General features: G+C 43.3%; 1 protein-coding gene and 1 long non-coding RNA gene across 2 annotated transcripts; one reads left to right on the forward strand and one right to left on the reverse strand.

Annotated features, from left to right (window-relative positions):
- Positions 1 to 3,766: 3,766 nt before the first annotated feature.
- On the forward strand, positions 3,767 to 4,345 carry LOC309378936 (large ribosomal subunit protein eL24). The gene has a single exon (XM_081927573.1). The coding sequence runs from the start codon at positions 3,816 to 3,818 to the stop codon at positions 4,287 to 4,289; it is 474 nt and encodes a 157-aa protein (XP_081783699.1). The 5' UTR covers positions 3,767 to 3,815; the 3' UTR covers positions 4,290 to 4,345.
- Positions 4,346 to 4,372: 27 nt separating this feature from the next.
- On the reverse strand, positions 4,373 to 14,084 carry LOC309379395. Its single transcript, XR_014172475.1, has 3 exons — positions 13,861 to 14,084; positions 10,722 to 10,872; positions 4,373 to 4,539 (listed from the first exon to the last, which is right to left on the reverse strand). It is a non-coding gene; the product is annotated as an uncharacterized lncRNA (long non-coding RNA).
- Positions 14,085 to 14,526: the final 442 nt, after the last annotated feature.

The following is a 14,526-nucleotide window of genomic DNA, read 5'->3' on the forward strand; positions in this document are numbered from 1 at the left end:
GAATCCCTTGCAGCAGCAGCATTAGAGGGGCAGGCACAGCCAATCCATGCCCCTCAACCAGCCAAACCATAAACCAATGCCTAACCGCAACCTTACAAGTTGTGACGATTTGCTACACAGTAGGCAAAAACCAAATGGCCCCAGCCAATCAGCCAGATGGACAAAATTCCTACCAGGCCTCCGCTCCAAAGCAGACGACCCCATGACAGGCATAGCAAGGTCAAAGCGAACAACCCTATTCTAGGGAAGGAGGGACGGGCAATCCGCTGCACGGGCGAAAAGAGGAAGCCCTAGCCTCGTGCAAGGAGTTTTAGCATTTCTGGCTGTCAATCAATAAATGGCAACATTAATTTCTTCCCAACAACAAGGGAAGCCCCAATCGCATCAGTGGCCAACGATCAGTTAGCCCGCCCCCAACTTTGGAGTGTCCTGGCGGCCCCCACCGCAACACGTGCTCTCCATGAAGGAGAACACGCTTTGTTGTTGGTTGGTTGGGAAAAGGCAGTTGGAAAAGCAGTTGGCAGACAGATGGAAACAGAGAGACAGTGCAGTTGGTTCTTGTGTGAGGGAAGGTAGAAGAGTTAGAGACAGGATAAAATAAGACTAAGAGGGTAAAGGGTAACAGCATTTCGAATGCATTTAAAGTTTATTTGTGTTTGCAATAAACAACACTCCTCATTGTTAACTTGAGGTCCTGACTGAGACTAAGTGATTTACTGGGGAGGACCTGGTTGGTGGCAGCGGATTAGTGGTGTACGGGTCAATAGTCCGTGAGACGACTGGGGGCTCCGTACGAACACCACAAAAGATTACAAAGAAGAGCAAGGAGAACATCTTCCAATGACTGGACATTACTGTGAGGGGAGGGAGCAGAGGGTAATCGGCACTGTGCATTTAAAGCTCTGCCCCCAAAGAATCCTGGGAACTGTGATTTGTTAAGGGTTAACAAGTTGCTGAGAGACCTCTATCCCTCCCCACCCCCCGAGCTGCAGTCCACCCCCCCCCCACCTGTGATGCAGGAATCTCAGGATAGACTCTTAGCAAACTACAATTCTCAGGATTCTTGGGGTGAATGTATAGTACAGATGGGGGCATGGTTTGTTAGTGTTAGAATTCCAATATTCGACTCTCCCCAGCCCAGAAATGTAGTGTGTTTGCTATATGGATGAATTAGGATGGTTTTTCTGCACAAACCTCCAAGAGAGAAAGGTAACTGCATTTCCCATGCACTTCAAGGCAAACAGCGGCTTCTTAAAAATATGGTTATTGAAATATGGCACTCCTTCTGTCTTTGTTCATCTAGACTAGAGGTTATCATTCTACTCCTAGTCCACATTGGTTTCACATCTGTTCATTCGTAAGTTGGGTCTGTCCTGTTTAGGCAATATTTTCAATTCCACATGAAATTTCTTATTTAAACATGTATTTAAATGGTATTCTAGCTCGATGCAATAATTTCTAAATGCATTTTACTCTGAAATAGGCGCTTTTAAAGGTTTGGGTAAGTTTCCTGAGTCGAGAACAGCACTGCCAAATCCAGAGAAGTGCAAAATCTGAAATATAATTACCTTTTTATTTGCACATTAGTTTAGGAGGTGTGGAACATGTCAACTGACAGAAATCCAATTCCTCGCGCATCTCTAGACTAGACATTTTTTGGCCATAAAGCTAACACAGGCTGAATTATTCTGGGAACTGAGTACATTTGGACAGAGAACAGACATCTTTGAAGACCCGACTCCATTTCTACTCTCATATCTCTTTTTGCTAAAAGCCTACTATATATCTGCATCACATTAGTGCTCTATAGGAGCGCTGCTATAGCAATGCTACAGAAACATGATATAAAAGAAAACTGGCAAGGCCTCTAAGACTTCATATGGCTCTGGTCTAGGAAAGCCATTAGTGTCAACTAGAGCCTAAGATACTAGTGCAAAGGACTGGCAGATAGACAATGTGCTTGGTTCTTTGGAGTACTATGAACTGCTACTTTATCAGCTGTGGCCCCACTTTCCACAGATAAAGCAAACAGACAACGAGAAATCAGGAAACAATGCAATCCAGAAACCCTCCATGCTCAAGACTTCATTAATTTTTGTTTAGTTCTAGTGGGGTGTTATGGATATATCACTGGTATTCCTTCCTATGAGACAGAAATGTCTTTAGCCAGTGACTTTCCATGTAGATTTTTTTTTTTTGGGGGGGTAGCCCTTAAACCTAAATAAAAATAAATGGTAAGATTTTGATTATTTGGGATGTGAAGGTAGAAATACAAGCTGCATAGGAATTCTTAGGCTAGCCTATACAAAACAACCTAGCCAAGCTCGGGCCATTAAAAAGCAATACTGGGGGCTATTGGCAAGGCAAGAGAACTATCCTTCCCACCACTGGAGGTGTGAACAGAGACGGGGAATTTTGGGAGTTTCCCAGGGTAGCTGGGTTTGAGATGACAGGAAAGGTGAGTCTTGAGCAAGAGTTGCTGGGAAGAAAAAGGGGAAGAAGAAACAGGTTCCATCTTGGGCAGGCTGGCTGAAGGCTGGCTAGGAGAGATGCCTTGGAGTCCATGGCTGCCCCGCTTGTGGGGGACAAGCTCCTATTGAAATGACTGTGCTCTAAGATCTGGACTCTCTCCATGCAGACTAAATGTGCAAATAGGTGATTAAACCATATTTATTAAAGTTACAACAGTCTCAGTCATGCCTCAATTCTCCTAAGGAACACAGACCCTGGGTGAGTGCCTGGAACTCCATGGGCTTTTGCCACCACTTGGCAGAGAGAGGGGGAGGCACCCAACTTTTGCAACAATAGAAACATAGGAAGCCGCCTTATACTGAGTCAGACCAATGGGTCATTTAGCTCAGTACTGCCTACATTTGTTAAGTTGTGGGCAAACATATCAGATGACACAGCGATTCTTCCAAAGCAGCTCTTTATTTGTAAGCTGGAACATAACTGAACTGAGGAGCTCAGTCAGCCTGCTTATATAGAGCTCCAGAACAATGTAGCTGTTGCCATTTTCTAAAACTATCCAATCACTGAACGTCACTTTTCGATCCTTCATTTGCATACAAACTATCCAATCAATGAACGTCACTTTTGATCCTTCATTTGCATAACTATCTACAGTATCCCCCTGCTGGCCCCGGGTGAGAACTTCAGTACATAACAACATTGACTTGCAGAGGCTCTCTGAAGGTAGGACCAGAGCTACCAGTTCTGTGCCACAAGAGCCAGAGCCACAAGTTGCAGCACACACACAGCTCTGGACTCTAGTTAGGAATCCAAGGCAGGAGCTGGAGACCATCATGTAGCAGAGATTCTTGTCATATAATATTTGACAAATAATATCCTATTTGCAGCAGAATGGTATTGGTTTTGCTCAGATATTTTCCTTGCATGGTGCAAGCAAATCAGGATGAACACTAAATAAAGAGGTTTTCCGGAGGAGCCCAGTAAGAGTTTTTGGCTATTTCATTGTCCTGAGGTAAAATATATGAATGAAAGCAACACCACCAACTTCTCTCTGGTAACCAAAAGATAATCCCGGCACACTGGCGGTCCATGCTTCGGTTTAATGTGAAAGACAGCTGCATGATGGCTTCACAAAAGCATTCTCATTTTACAATAATAAGGTATTGTCATTATTTGTCTGATCAGAGTCCACAGAAGTTGTCCTTCTAATTTCTGGCATGAAATGGGAGAGCCTCAAAGCAGTTATGGGAGAATGGATTACACTGAGTTATGAATGTTTAAACACACTTGGGAGGCTTTTCGCCGCTGGAGTTGCCTGTGAGGGAGCTGCCGCAGCCGCTATTATGAAGGTCGAGTTGTGCAGCTTCAGCGGGTACAAGATTTACCCAGGCCACGGCCGCCGCTATGCGCGTACGGACGGCAAGGTTTTCCAGTTTTTGAATGCAAAATGTGAGTCTGCATTCCTTTCCAAGAGAAACCCCCGTCAGATCAACTGGACTGTTTTGTACAGGCGGAAGCACAAGAAAGGACAGTCGGAAGAGGTACAAAAGAAACGTACCCGCCGTGCTGTCAAGTGCCATAGGGCAATTACAGGTGCCTCTTTGGCTGAAATAATGGCCAAGAGAAATCAGAAGCCTGAAGTGCGAAAAGCCCAAAGGGAACAGGCCATTAGAGCTGCCAAGGAAGCAAAGAAGGCTAAGCAGGCTACTAAGAAAACTGTACCCTCCACAACAAAGGCACCTACAAAGGCTGCGCCAAAGCAAAAAATCATGAAGCCTGTAAAAGTTTCTGCTCCTCGTGTTGGTGGAAAACGCTAACTTTTTTGACTGCTTTGGTTACATGAAATAAACATTTAACATGTAAAAAAAACAAACCACTTGGGAGGATCCAAGGGGTTTTGAATCAATAAATACAAATTATTTTTGAGAATTTCTTTTCACAGTCCATCTTCAATAAACAGTCAAGTTATCAGGAACAAAAGAAAGTTTTCCTGCATTTGCAATTCTTCTCGTAACACTTTGTCTTGTCATTCTGCTTCCCGGAACTCTCTCAAGCTCCTGTAGGTAGCTGTATATAAAAAAGTAATATTAATTAAAGGCATTTTGGTATAGTCTATGATTAACAACATCTACAATCTCATCAAATTCACAGGGTGATCCTATGCGTATTTACTTGCAACAAGTTGGAGGTGAGACAAAATGAATTGAACTTATTGCCAGGTGAATGCACCTAGGTCACATGCATTGTACAGGAACTAGTGGTTTTGATGAGAAAGATAATCAGGTGTTTAATGTCAGCTGGAGACAGAAGTCATATTAAAACAAGCTCTTTTAACTGTGAACCTGGCTTCATCATGTCTGTCTTAGCATTCCAGCCCTTCCATATTTACATATTAGTCTACATCAGATATAGGGAACCTGGTCAGGCTAGTGGGCCAAATCCTTATTTTCCCTATTCCTCACAGGCCAAATTTAACGGGCAGTTGGACTCACCGGCCAATCACATGACGTCACAATGTCATCGGGTGATCAAAACATCACATGAGGCTGGCAAGGAGGGCTGTGCAGTGCTCTGAAGCACCACAGATTGGCATCCTTGAAACCCACTATCTGCAGGGATTGACTAACGGATCAGACTCCCCATGGGAACTCATTGCACAGCTGTTCTAGCTGAATCTCTACCTGCTCCACACCTGATGTCACATAACACACCTGGTGAGGGCCAGGTGGGCATTGTGTTGGGCCTTGCAGGAGAACTTAGGAAGCAGGCCGGTCCAAATTTTGCCTGCAGGCTGGAGGTTCTCCACCACTGCTCTACACACTGTCTCACAGTTGCTCTGGTTGCCAACTACTCCCTCCTTCACCACTAAAAGGGAGCTAATAAAATCAGAATTCAATTTTAAAGTCTGCTGGAGTTTTTTAAAAAAGTCTTCAGTAACTGCTGGAACTTCACTGCAGATTAATTGCTAAAAGAAGGTTGAAATGAAAATGGTGTGTGTGTGTGTGTGATAAATGGAGTATCATGGAAAACAGCATGGCTGACTGGCTGGCCAGCTGGAACCCTGAATTGGAGCAGTCTATATTGCAACATTCAGTTGCAGACACCACTTCCCCGACTCGCATTACAATTTCAGAAGGCAGACCGGTGTGACACGGCCCTTCCCTTCAGCACCTCCTCCAGACTGTCACAACATCACAACACAACTCATTCCTCAAGATTCCCAAGTAGCCTAGACCTGAACTCTATCGCATGAGAAAGCAAGCCTGTTTTTGTCTTCTTTTCAGCACTGAGCATGCCGCACATTCTTTCCCTGAGATATAAGGTTTGCAGTGTGTTATAATCACCAAGGAGAACTCATGTCTAAACCACAAAGGTTACCGGGTAGAACAAAATGTAAGGTAAACGATGCACTTAGATCTTCTATATTTGCTGAGAAAACTATGCACTGGATGGATCCGAAGGCTCCCTATAGGAGCTTCCTCCAACATAAATCCCTCTGTTCCATAGAAAGGGATGAAGTTCCATTAGAAAGGGGTTCCATAGTATCAGCGCTACAAAGGAGGGGATGGGACAGAAATGTACAATATGAGTTTGCTTGTCCTCAAAACTTAATTGAGAGCTTATTATTCTCCCCATGTTTTGGATAAGGAACTAATACTGCAAGAACGTGACTTGGCCAAGGTGAGTTAGCAATTTACTTAGCTGCCTATCATGCTCAGATCCAATTCTCCAAGGTTGCATTCAGATGAGCGGTTCATTGCATTAGTTTCACTACTTAAAATGTCCTGATTTTTAACACTCCTCTTACACTGGAATAACTGTTGCATTATAGAACTATGGCTTTTTCAATTGACATCCTACCATGCCATGCTAAATTTTAAATGGTGGTCGCATGATTGTGAAAACCATGGGGAAATGACAATGTAAAACTCTCGTTATTTTCTGAGTTAACGAGGTTGCATTTTTTTCCTGGGGAAAAATTATCATGGAAATTAATGCTAAGCTTCCATCAGATTCCATTAGATTTCCAGAATTGGCCCTTACATTGTATGAAAGATTACATAAAGCATGAAAGTGAACTGTTAGTGAAATGCTAGGAACTTTGCCATGTAAAAATCTTGCCACAAGCCCATTTGTTCAGAGCACATATCTTTTCCCAGGGCTTTCTTATAATATATAGAACTAGTAATTGCCAACTTTCTAGATATAACGTAACCTCCTGTGTCTTGTTGTGATCTTCCCACAGTTTCTACAATTGTTGATCACTTCCATCCTATACATCAGAACTAAGTCCCGCTCAGATTAATTGAGTGTGCATGATCGCAAGCCTCATTGTATTCCCCCCCTATATATTCTGCGCATTTATTGAAAAAAGAGAGAGATGCCAACAAAATATGTTAACACTTCATTCAGAATGTGTTATGTTAGTATGATTACCACGAGTTTATCAGACAAGAGGCCAGATTTTGAATTCTCCCACAATGAACAATGAAGTGTACTTAGCACTTCATATAACTCTTTGTAGTTCCAAGCACTTACAAATGTGAATGGCTTATGGCTTACAACACCTATGTACTTGGAATGGTGCTCATCTTGCAGTTCTTATTTTGGAAAGGGAAAAGGTCATGCATGCTTGTTTATAAGACATTTGTCCTAAATGCATGCAGTTTTTTGTTGTTGTTTAGTTGTTTAGTTGTGTCCGACTCTTTGTGACCCCATGGACCAGAGCACGCCAGGCACTCCTGTCTTCCACTGCCTCCCGCAGTTTGGTCAAACTCATGCTGGTAGTTTCGAGAACACTGTCCAAACATCTCATCCTCTGTTGTCCCCTTCTCCTTGTGCCCTTCATCTTTCCCAACACCAGGGTCTTTTCCAGGGAGTCTTCTCTTCTCATGATGTGGCCAAAGTATTGGAGCCTCAGCTTCACGATCTGTCCTTCTAGTGAGTACGCAGGGCTGATTTCCTTCAGAATGGATTGGTTTGATCTTCTTGCAGTCCATGGGACTCTCAAGAGTCTCCTCCAGCACCATAATTCAAAAGCATCAATTCTTCAGCGATCAGCCTTCTTCATCGTCCAGCTCTCACTTCCATACATCACTACTGGGAAAATGCAGTTTTTAGTGTGTGCCAACACACGGTGTATTAGCTCTAGTACTTGGCATGCGAAGATCAGATGATGACTCACCTAATGTAGCAGGGTAATAATGGAGGCAGTCTGTAACCAGGAACCACAGACAGTGCCAAAATGGGGGCACCACCATAAACACCCACACCCAACAAAGAATTCATCCTCCCTCATTGCTGGACTCATGTGATTGCTTGAAGAAAAGGCCCTTTTCACATAACAACGATAACAAAACCACAAGCTAAAAATTAAAATGACGTTGCAATCCTAAGCACACTTACTTGAAGTTTAACTCAAAACCAATAGACCTTATTCCAGAGAAGATATGTTTGGCATTGGAGCATTAGAGTGAAATATGTCATTACACAAATCTAATGTGATACAAAACTCCTCATGGTAGCTGGTGCCCAATGGGATTGGTAGGGTGGAGGGCAGGGAGACCAAGGTCACACCTACAGCATACACCACAGAGCAACAGTCCACAACACCCTTAACAAACTACACTTTGGGGGAAGCCACACGCTTTGATGAATGGGGTGAATGTGGCCTAGCAGTAGGTGGAGACAGAGCCAATGACAGGCAGAACAAACAAATTGCAGTTTTGTTGCCATTCTCTTCTCTTCTGTTTTTCCCCCAAAGGCAACAATGAAATGAAGCTGACCATCAATCTCCTAATTGTTCATACCAGAAATAAAGCCTGACTTGAAGTCTGTATAGGGGTCAGAGGAGTGTCACCTGATGGATTCTGGTCTACTGGTTTCCCTTCTGGTTTCCTCTGAGCTTCTTGTATTGGCCAGAGCTAAGCAATGGTGATGATCGCCGAAGAATTGATGCTTTTGAATTATGGTGTTGGAGGAGACTCTTGAGAGTCCTATGGACTGCAAGAAGATTAAACCTCTCCATTCTTAAGGAAATCAGCCCAGTGCGAGATGTTTGGACAGTGTTCTTGAAGCTACCAGCATGAGTTTGACCAAACTGCGGGAGGCAGTGGAAGACAGGAGTGCCTGGCATGCTCTGGTCCATGGGGTCATGAAGAGTTGGACATGACTAAATGACTAAACAACAACAAAGCAATGGTGGCTGTTTGAGATGTTCCAGTCTGGGGGTCTTCTGAAGGTTTGCATTTGATTTGATGCTGTGTTGGCACAGATCACTTTGCTCATGGTTGTTCAGAAGATAGATAGATAGATAGATTGATTGATTGATTGATTGATTGATTGATTGATAGAAACTATTTGCATTAGCCACCAGCCATAGCAATAAAATAAAATATACTGGGGTTAGAGCTAAATAGTTAGCTGTATAAAATACATTCTGGAGTTTTACATCAGTACAAATGACAGAATTGGTACATGACTCTTTAGCAACAGATAAAACATGTGAGCCAATAGTCTTTCTTTTGTTCTAAAAGAAAAAAGCAGAGGAATGTTAGAAAGTTAATCAAATAATAGATCTTATTTTAATTGCCCCTGCTAAATCTTTTGCAGTTTTTGCTGTCACCTGGTTATCTTGATCTGCCAAGAGAAAAGACACAGTAGCAATGCTTGAGTGACCTGGTATGGATAGTAGTAGAGGGGTAATACCCTCACACCTCAAATCTTTATAAAGAGTACAATCTAGCAGTACATGAGCTACTGATTCAGTACTGCCATCACCACACGGAAACAAGTGATTTTCCATGCTCATTATTATTCAGAACCCTTGGAGCAAAAAACCCCCCAGTTGAAACAAATAAGTAAAATCAGATAAGAGTTATAAGTATGTTAAAGTCATGTGTGCCTCACAGGATTCAACACAACAAGCAGTCCACCTATCAAAATAATATATCCTCTGTACCTGATGGACATTGTGATGGGGTGATACAAGATCTCTTAAGGAAGGGAGCCCACTTCCAACAAAACATATGGATGGAATGTTGAAGGCTGTGCAAACACGAACATGTGAGGTCATTTTCATTCCTCCTGTCCTTTTGGCTTTAAAAAGCTATGATTGTATCACTGTAAGTTCAGTCCTACAAGGGGTTAAGTGTTCCCTAGGCCATCCAGTCAACTGCATAAGCATGTGTTAAGCATATGTGTTCAATACTGAGTGAAACACCTGAAGTCAATTTGGGAAGCTCTTCCAAAGGCAAATGTTTCATGTAGACCATGATCCTGGAACCAGATTGAAATGGAAATGAACAGCGAGATTGGGGAGTAAGTGGGCTTTCGGACTGTAGCAGTTGGCATCAGGCTTGGCTTTAGGCATCTGCATATCAATTATACCTTTCGGCATTTGGCCCACTATACACAATTAGCCTTAAACTGAAGCACATGCTTATGTGCCTCATTTGCCGGACAGGTTGAGAGCTCTTATTATTTTCCATTTGGAAGTCCCCTGTGAGTGATGAGATTGTGGGCTTCTGGCCAAGGGACCACATCAACCTCCCCTCTCCAGAAACTCATGCCAATGGACTGTATGTCATACTTAATCAGGCTGGCTGGGTCTCATTTTAGCTACATTAACTGTCATCCTGTTATAGGATTATTGATCCGGATGACTATTTCCCCATTATTTCGATGAATGAAATAAAGGGAAAGGTGTTAGGCAGCATGATTAATTGCAGGTTGGGGGGGGTTTATCCTTTGTGTGCACAATCAAGATTAAACAAATCCTGCCCTTTGAAACAAAAAGCAGTATTGTGATTTCACTCCAGGCTTCCCCCACCCAGCCCCCATGCAATTATTTCCATCTGTCCCTTCAGCACAATTAATCTCATATTTAGTGTATTCAGTAACAGGATCTTTGATTTTAGTTTAAAGCTGGCCACCCCATGGTAATTACTCTGCAAAGCACATTTTCACCTGATTACGAATGATTGATGACTTACTGTACCTTCAAACAGAAGATTATGACACGTTTGCAAGAAATAAGTACCAATTGTGCTCGTGGTTGGCTTATCCTATGCATCGAAGAGAACAAATCCCCTTTTTCTTGAGGCTGTGCAGCAGTTCACCGAAAGTACAGTTCACCAAACTGTGCTGCTGTGTAGCTTTGACTCATTTCAGTGGGGATGGAGCTGGAATACCTTATAAGCTTTTCATTTGGAAAGGAATAGAGTCGTGTGCTGGTGGGTGACTGTTACCTGGAAGCGTACCAGATGGATTCATGCCATGCAGAGGATGTGATCGTAAGTGCAGCATGTGTTGCACGATCCTCTGGGAATTTCTCATGACCATAGGCCAGACTGGAGGTTGGAGTCCAGCAACATCCAGAGGGCACCTGGTTGACTATCCCTGCCATAGAAATCGGAAAAAAATTAATGATTGGTGTGTATTTGATTTAGTGAGGATATAAGATGCTTAGGAAATGAAACCGACAAGTACCTAGACAGTTCATGTTCTGAGTTTTGTATCCATCCTTTCTTTTTAATCTAGTATGCTTTGCAAACTACCATATTTTTCGCTCCATAGGGCGCACCGGACCATAGGGTGCACCTAGTTTTTAGGGGGGGAAATCAAGAAAAAAATTCTTATCCCCCCCCAGCCCCAAAGAGCAGCGTACAGGCTGCACAACCTCTCCCTTCAGGGGGGTTGCGTGCGGCTATGGCACAAGCCAAGACAGCGCTGTCTTGGCTTCCTCTTTAGCTGCGCGCAACCTCTCCAGCCAGGAGAGGCTGCGTGGGGCTAAAGAGGAAGCCATAGCCCCACACAACCTCTCCCTGCCGGAGGGGCTGCACGTGGCTATACCTGAAGCCTGGAGAGTGAGAGGGGTCGGTGCACACCAATGCCTCTCGCTCTACAGGCTTCAGCGAAAGCAACGCGAAGCCTCCGGAGCGCGGAAAGAGCACTCCCTCTGCGCTGGAGAGGCTTCGCGTTGCTATCGCTGAAGCCAAGGAGCTGCATTCGGTCCATAGGACGCACACACATTTCCCCTCAATTTTTGGAGGGGAAAAAGTGCGTCCTATAGAGTGAAAAACACGGTATCTTCCAAAGAAACACTGAAATTCCTCAAGTGCTTATTAGGGGATATGTGTCCTAAATAATGTTGGAGACATTTCCATGAAAGACAGCTGGTCCACAACCATGGTCATTTACCTTTTTACAGTCAATGAACAAGGGAGCATTGGGTGGTATATTTTAGATATAGTTAATTTAGTGTGATAGTGGGGACCAATAGTCCTGTCTAGCTTTAAAACATGGCGTGGGGAGTCCACCATAATGATGCAGGAGGTCCTCAGTAAACAAATGAGATGGAAAAGGTTCCTTCAAGGTGCAAAGTCTAAAAATGATACAGTTTTGTAACATTTGCCTTCCATACCTGACAGTTTGCCATTTTCATCAGCAACTCAGTATCCAATAAAAGCACATAGCTCATTCTCAGAGACAGTGTGCCTCTGAGAACTGTATGTTACAATCAGGTCCTGTTTGTAGGTTTCCCACAGGTCTGCTCACTTTCAAAGGGGCTGGTGTTGTGACTAGACTTCAGGTGCCTGCTTGGCCACTGTGATGCTCTCTGATTAGATGGGCCTTTGGCCTAATCCAGCAGGCTCTTCTTAATGTTCCTGTATTCTGCTTATTTGCTCTACATCTTCTGAATTTAAGATTCAAAAACCTGTTTAATTAAAGACAAACTTTAAACAACAAACTTTAAAGTTCCATCAATAAATGACCACAAGCCTCCAACACCGACTCTCACTGAACTTTTCCAATAAACTCTGTAGCAATTATTATTCCTGCTGCTGTTAAAGGTAAAGGTAAAGGGACTCCTGACCATTAGGTCCATTCGTGACCGACTCTGGGATTGCGGCGCTCATCTCACTTTATTGGCCGAGGGAGCTGGCGTACAGCTTCCAGGTCATGTGGCCAGCATGACTAAGCCGCTTCTGGCAAACCAGAGCAGTTCACGGAAAGCAGTACCTATTTATCTACTTGCACTTTGACGTGCTTTCGAACTGCTAGGTTGGCAGGAGCAGGGATCGAGCAACAGGAGCTCACCCCGTTGTGGGGATTCGAACCGCCAACCTTCTGATTGACAAATCCTAGGTTCTGTGGTTTAACCCACAGTGCTACCTGCTGTTAGGGTGTAAAATAAAGTCTATATGCAGTATAGACTGCAAGTCTTTGGGGGGAAGTGCCCAGAATTGCAAATACTGGAATATGAGCAATAGTTTGTTGGGTCGTACTGTTAGTTTCTGTGAAGACCTTTCCCCAAAATGTCTCTACCAGAGAATGTGACCACCACAGGTGGTCATACTCTCATGCTATTGTGCTGGAAAAAGCTGTACAAAAAATAATAATCAATAAGCAGCTTATTCCATAAATGTTGTGGCCAATACAAATCGAGCTATGCCAAACCAAGTAGAAAATATGTTTTATATTCTCCTCTTCCCCCGTTTCAGCAGAAGGCAATGAAGTAATGCATGACCAACCCATCACCCTTTCTGTGACCCAATTGCTTCTATAAAGAGCATGACTTGCTAAAGACAGATGACACCACGTCACCCAGCCTTGTCTCATTAGCATGCATATGAAATTTGACAGCTTTTCTTTCCCAGGCAAAACTGAATTTGGGGTTGAGAGTACGCAGGCAAGAGTTTGTACAGTTTAGTCATCAAATCTGAGTCATATAATACATTCATTTGTTAGAGTATTCCTTACAGTTAAATATGTGAAAGCCAAAAAGGATCGCATTAGAGAATTCTGTTGATTTCCTGGACAATACGAGTGATTACATTCTTTTTTTGTACTTAACGAAACCACAATATTCAAGCATATCTTTTTCCTTCAGGGTTGCCAGACATCTGAACTGCAGTTCTTACTGATGGGAGTTGGCATCTTGCAACATCTGGAGGGCCACAGATTCCCTACCCCATTTTAGAATACGATTGTATCAGTGGTTGGAATATAAAGTAAAATGAACTTTTGTCTAGATACAACAGGCGCCCGGTGTCTGCACTTTCCGGAAACAATTGAAGATTTCTTTTTTTGTTCTGACAGGCTATCCCAGCTGGATAAATGGGCCTTAGACACTCAGGGCAATTTTGTGTGGCTTTAGTTTTGTTTTAAATTTATTTGCTGTTTCGTGTTTTTAACATAGCTGTCAACGTTTCCCTTTTTAAAAGGGAAATTCCCTTATTCCGAACAGGATTCCACGCAAGAAAAGGGAAAAGTTGACAGCTATGGTTTTTAATGTTTTGAAATTGTCTTTATTGTACCTTGCCAGGAAATTGTTGTCTACAAGGTGATTAATATAGTGGTAATGATGAGGATAATCACCATCACACTTAGGAAAGCAGAACTTCATGAAGAGGATATTCAGATGAGAAAGATGTATCAATGAGGGCCCCAAACCCATCTGAGTTTGGCCCTGATCTGCACTTTGGAGAAACCCTGATGGGACACAGAGTGATCCAGGGGTGACTCAATCCAGGTCCCAAGTGGACTCAAGGTTTTTGCATAGCTCCTCACAGGGCAGTCACCAGAAAGCAGTCTCCTTCTTCAACTTCTGGCCGAATGATGTAAGGAACTGCAGACAAGGGAAAACACACACACACACCACATAAAGACATACAAATTCACAGTGCTCCTTTTCTAGAAAAAGAACTCCACCATGAATGCCTTCCTCATTCTCTTAGAATGGCAATGGTGCCCACCAGAGAGGTGCCAGAACTGAGTTCTGGTGAGCTTCAACTGGGAAAAAAAATGCCCTGCAAATATAGCAATGAGCAGACCTTTGCACAACAAGCTTTTGATAGCTATCTTTTGACCATTCCATTTTTCTATTCTAATCCCACCTCATTGCACCCACCCACCTGTTTTTCCATCCAGTGAGGTAAAGATTCCATATTCCATGATTCTGTGAGGGGAAAAACAATTGGAAGGAGTGTTTTTGAGTGGGGAAATGGTGGGCAAAAGAAGGATAATGCAACTGTTTCCATTCCTCCACCG

Source organism: Podarcis melisellensis (genome assembly GCF_964234715.1).
Source record: "Podarcis melisellensis genome assembly, chromosome: 10".
Classification (NCBI taxonomy): domain Eukaryota; kingdom Metazoa; phylum Chordata; class Lepidosauria; order Squamata; family Lacertidae; genus Podarcis; species Podarcis melisellensis.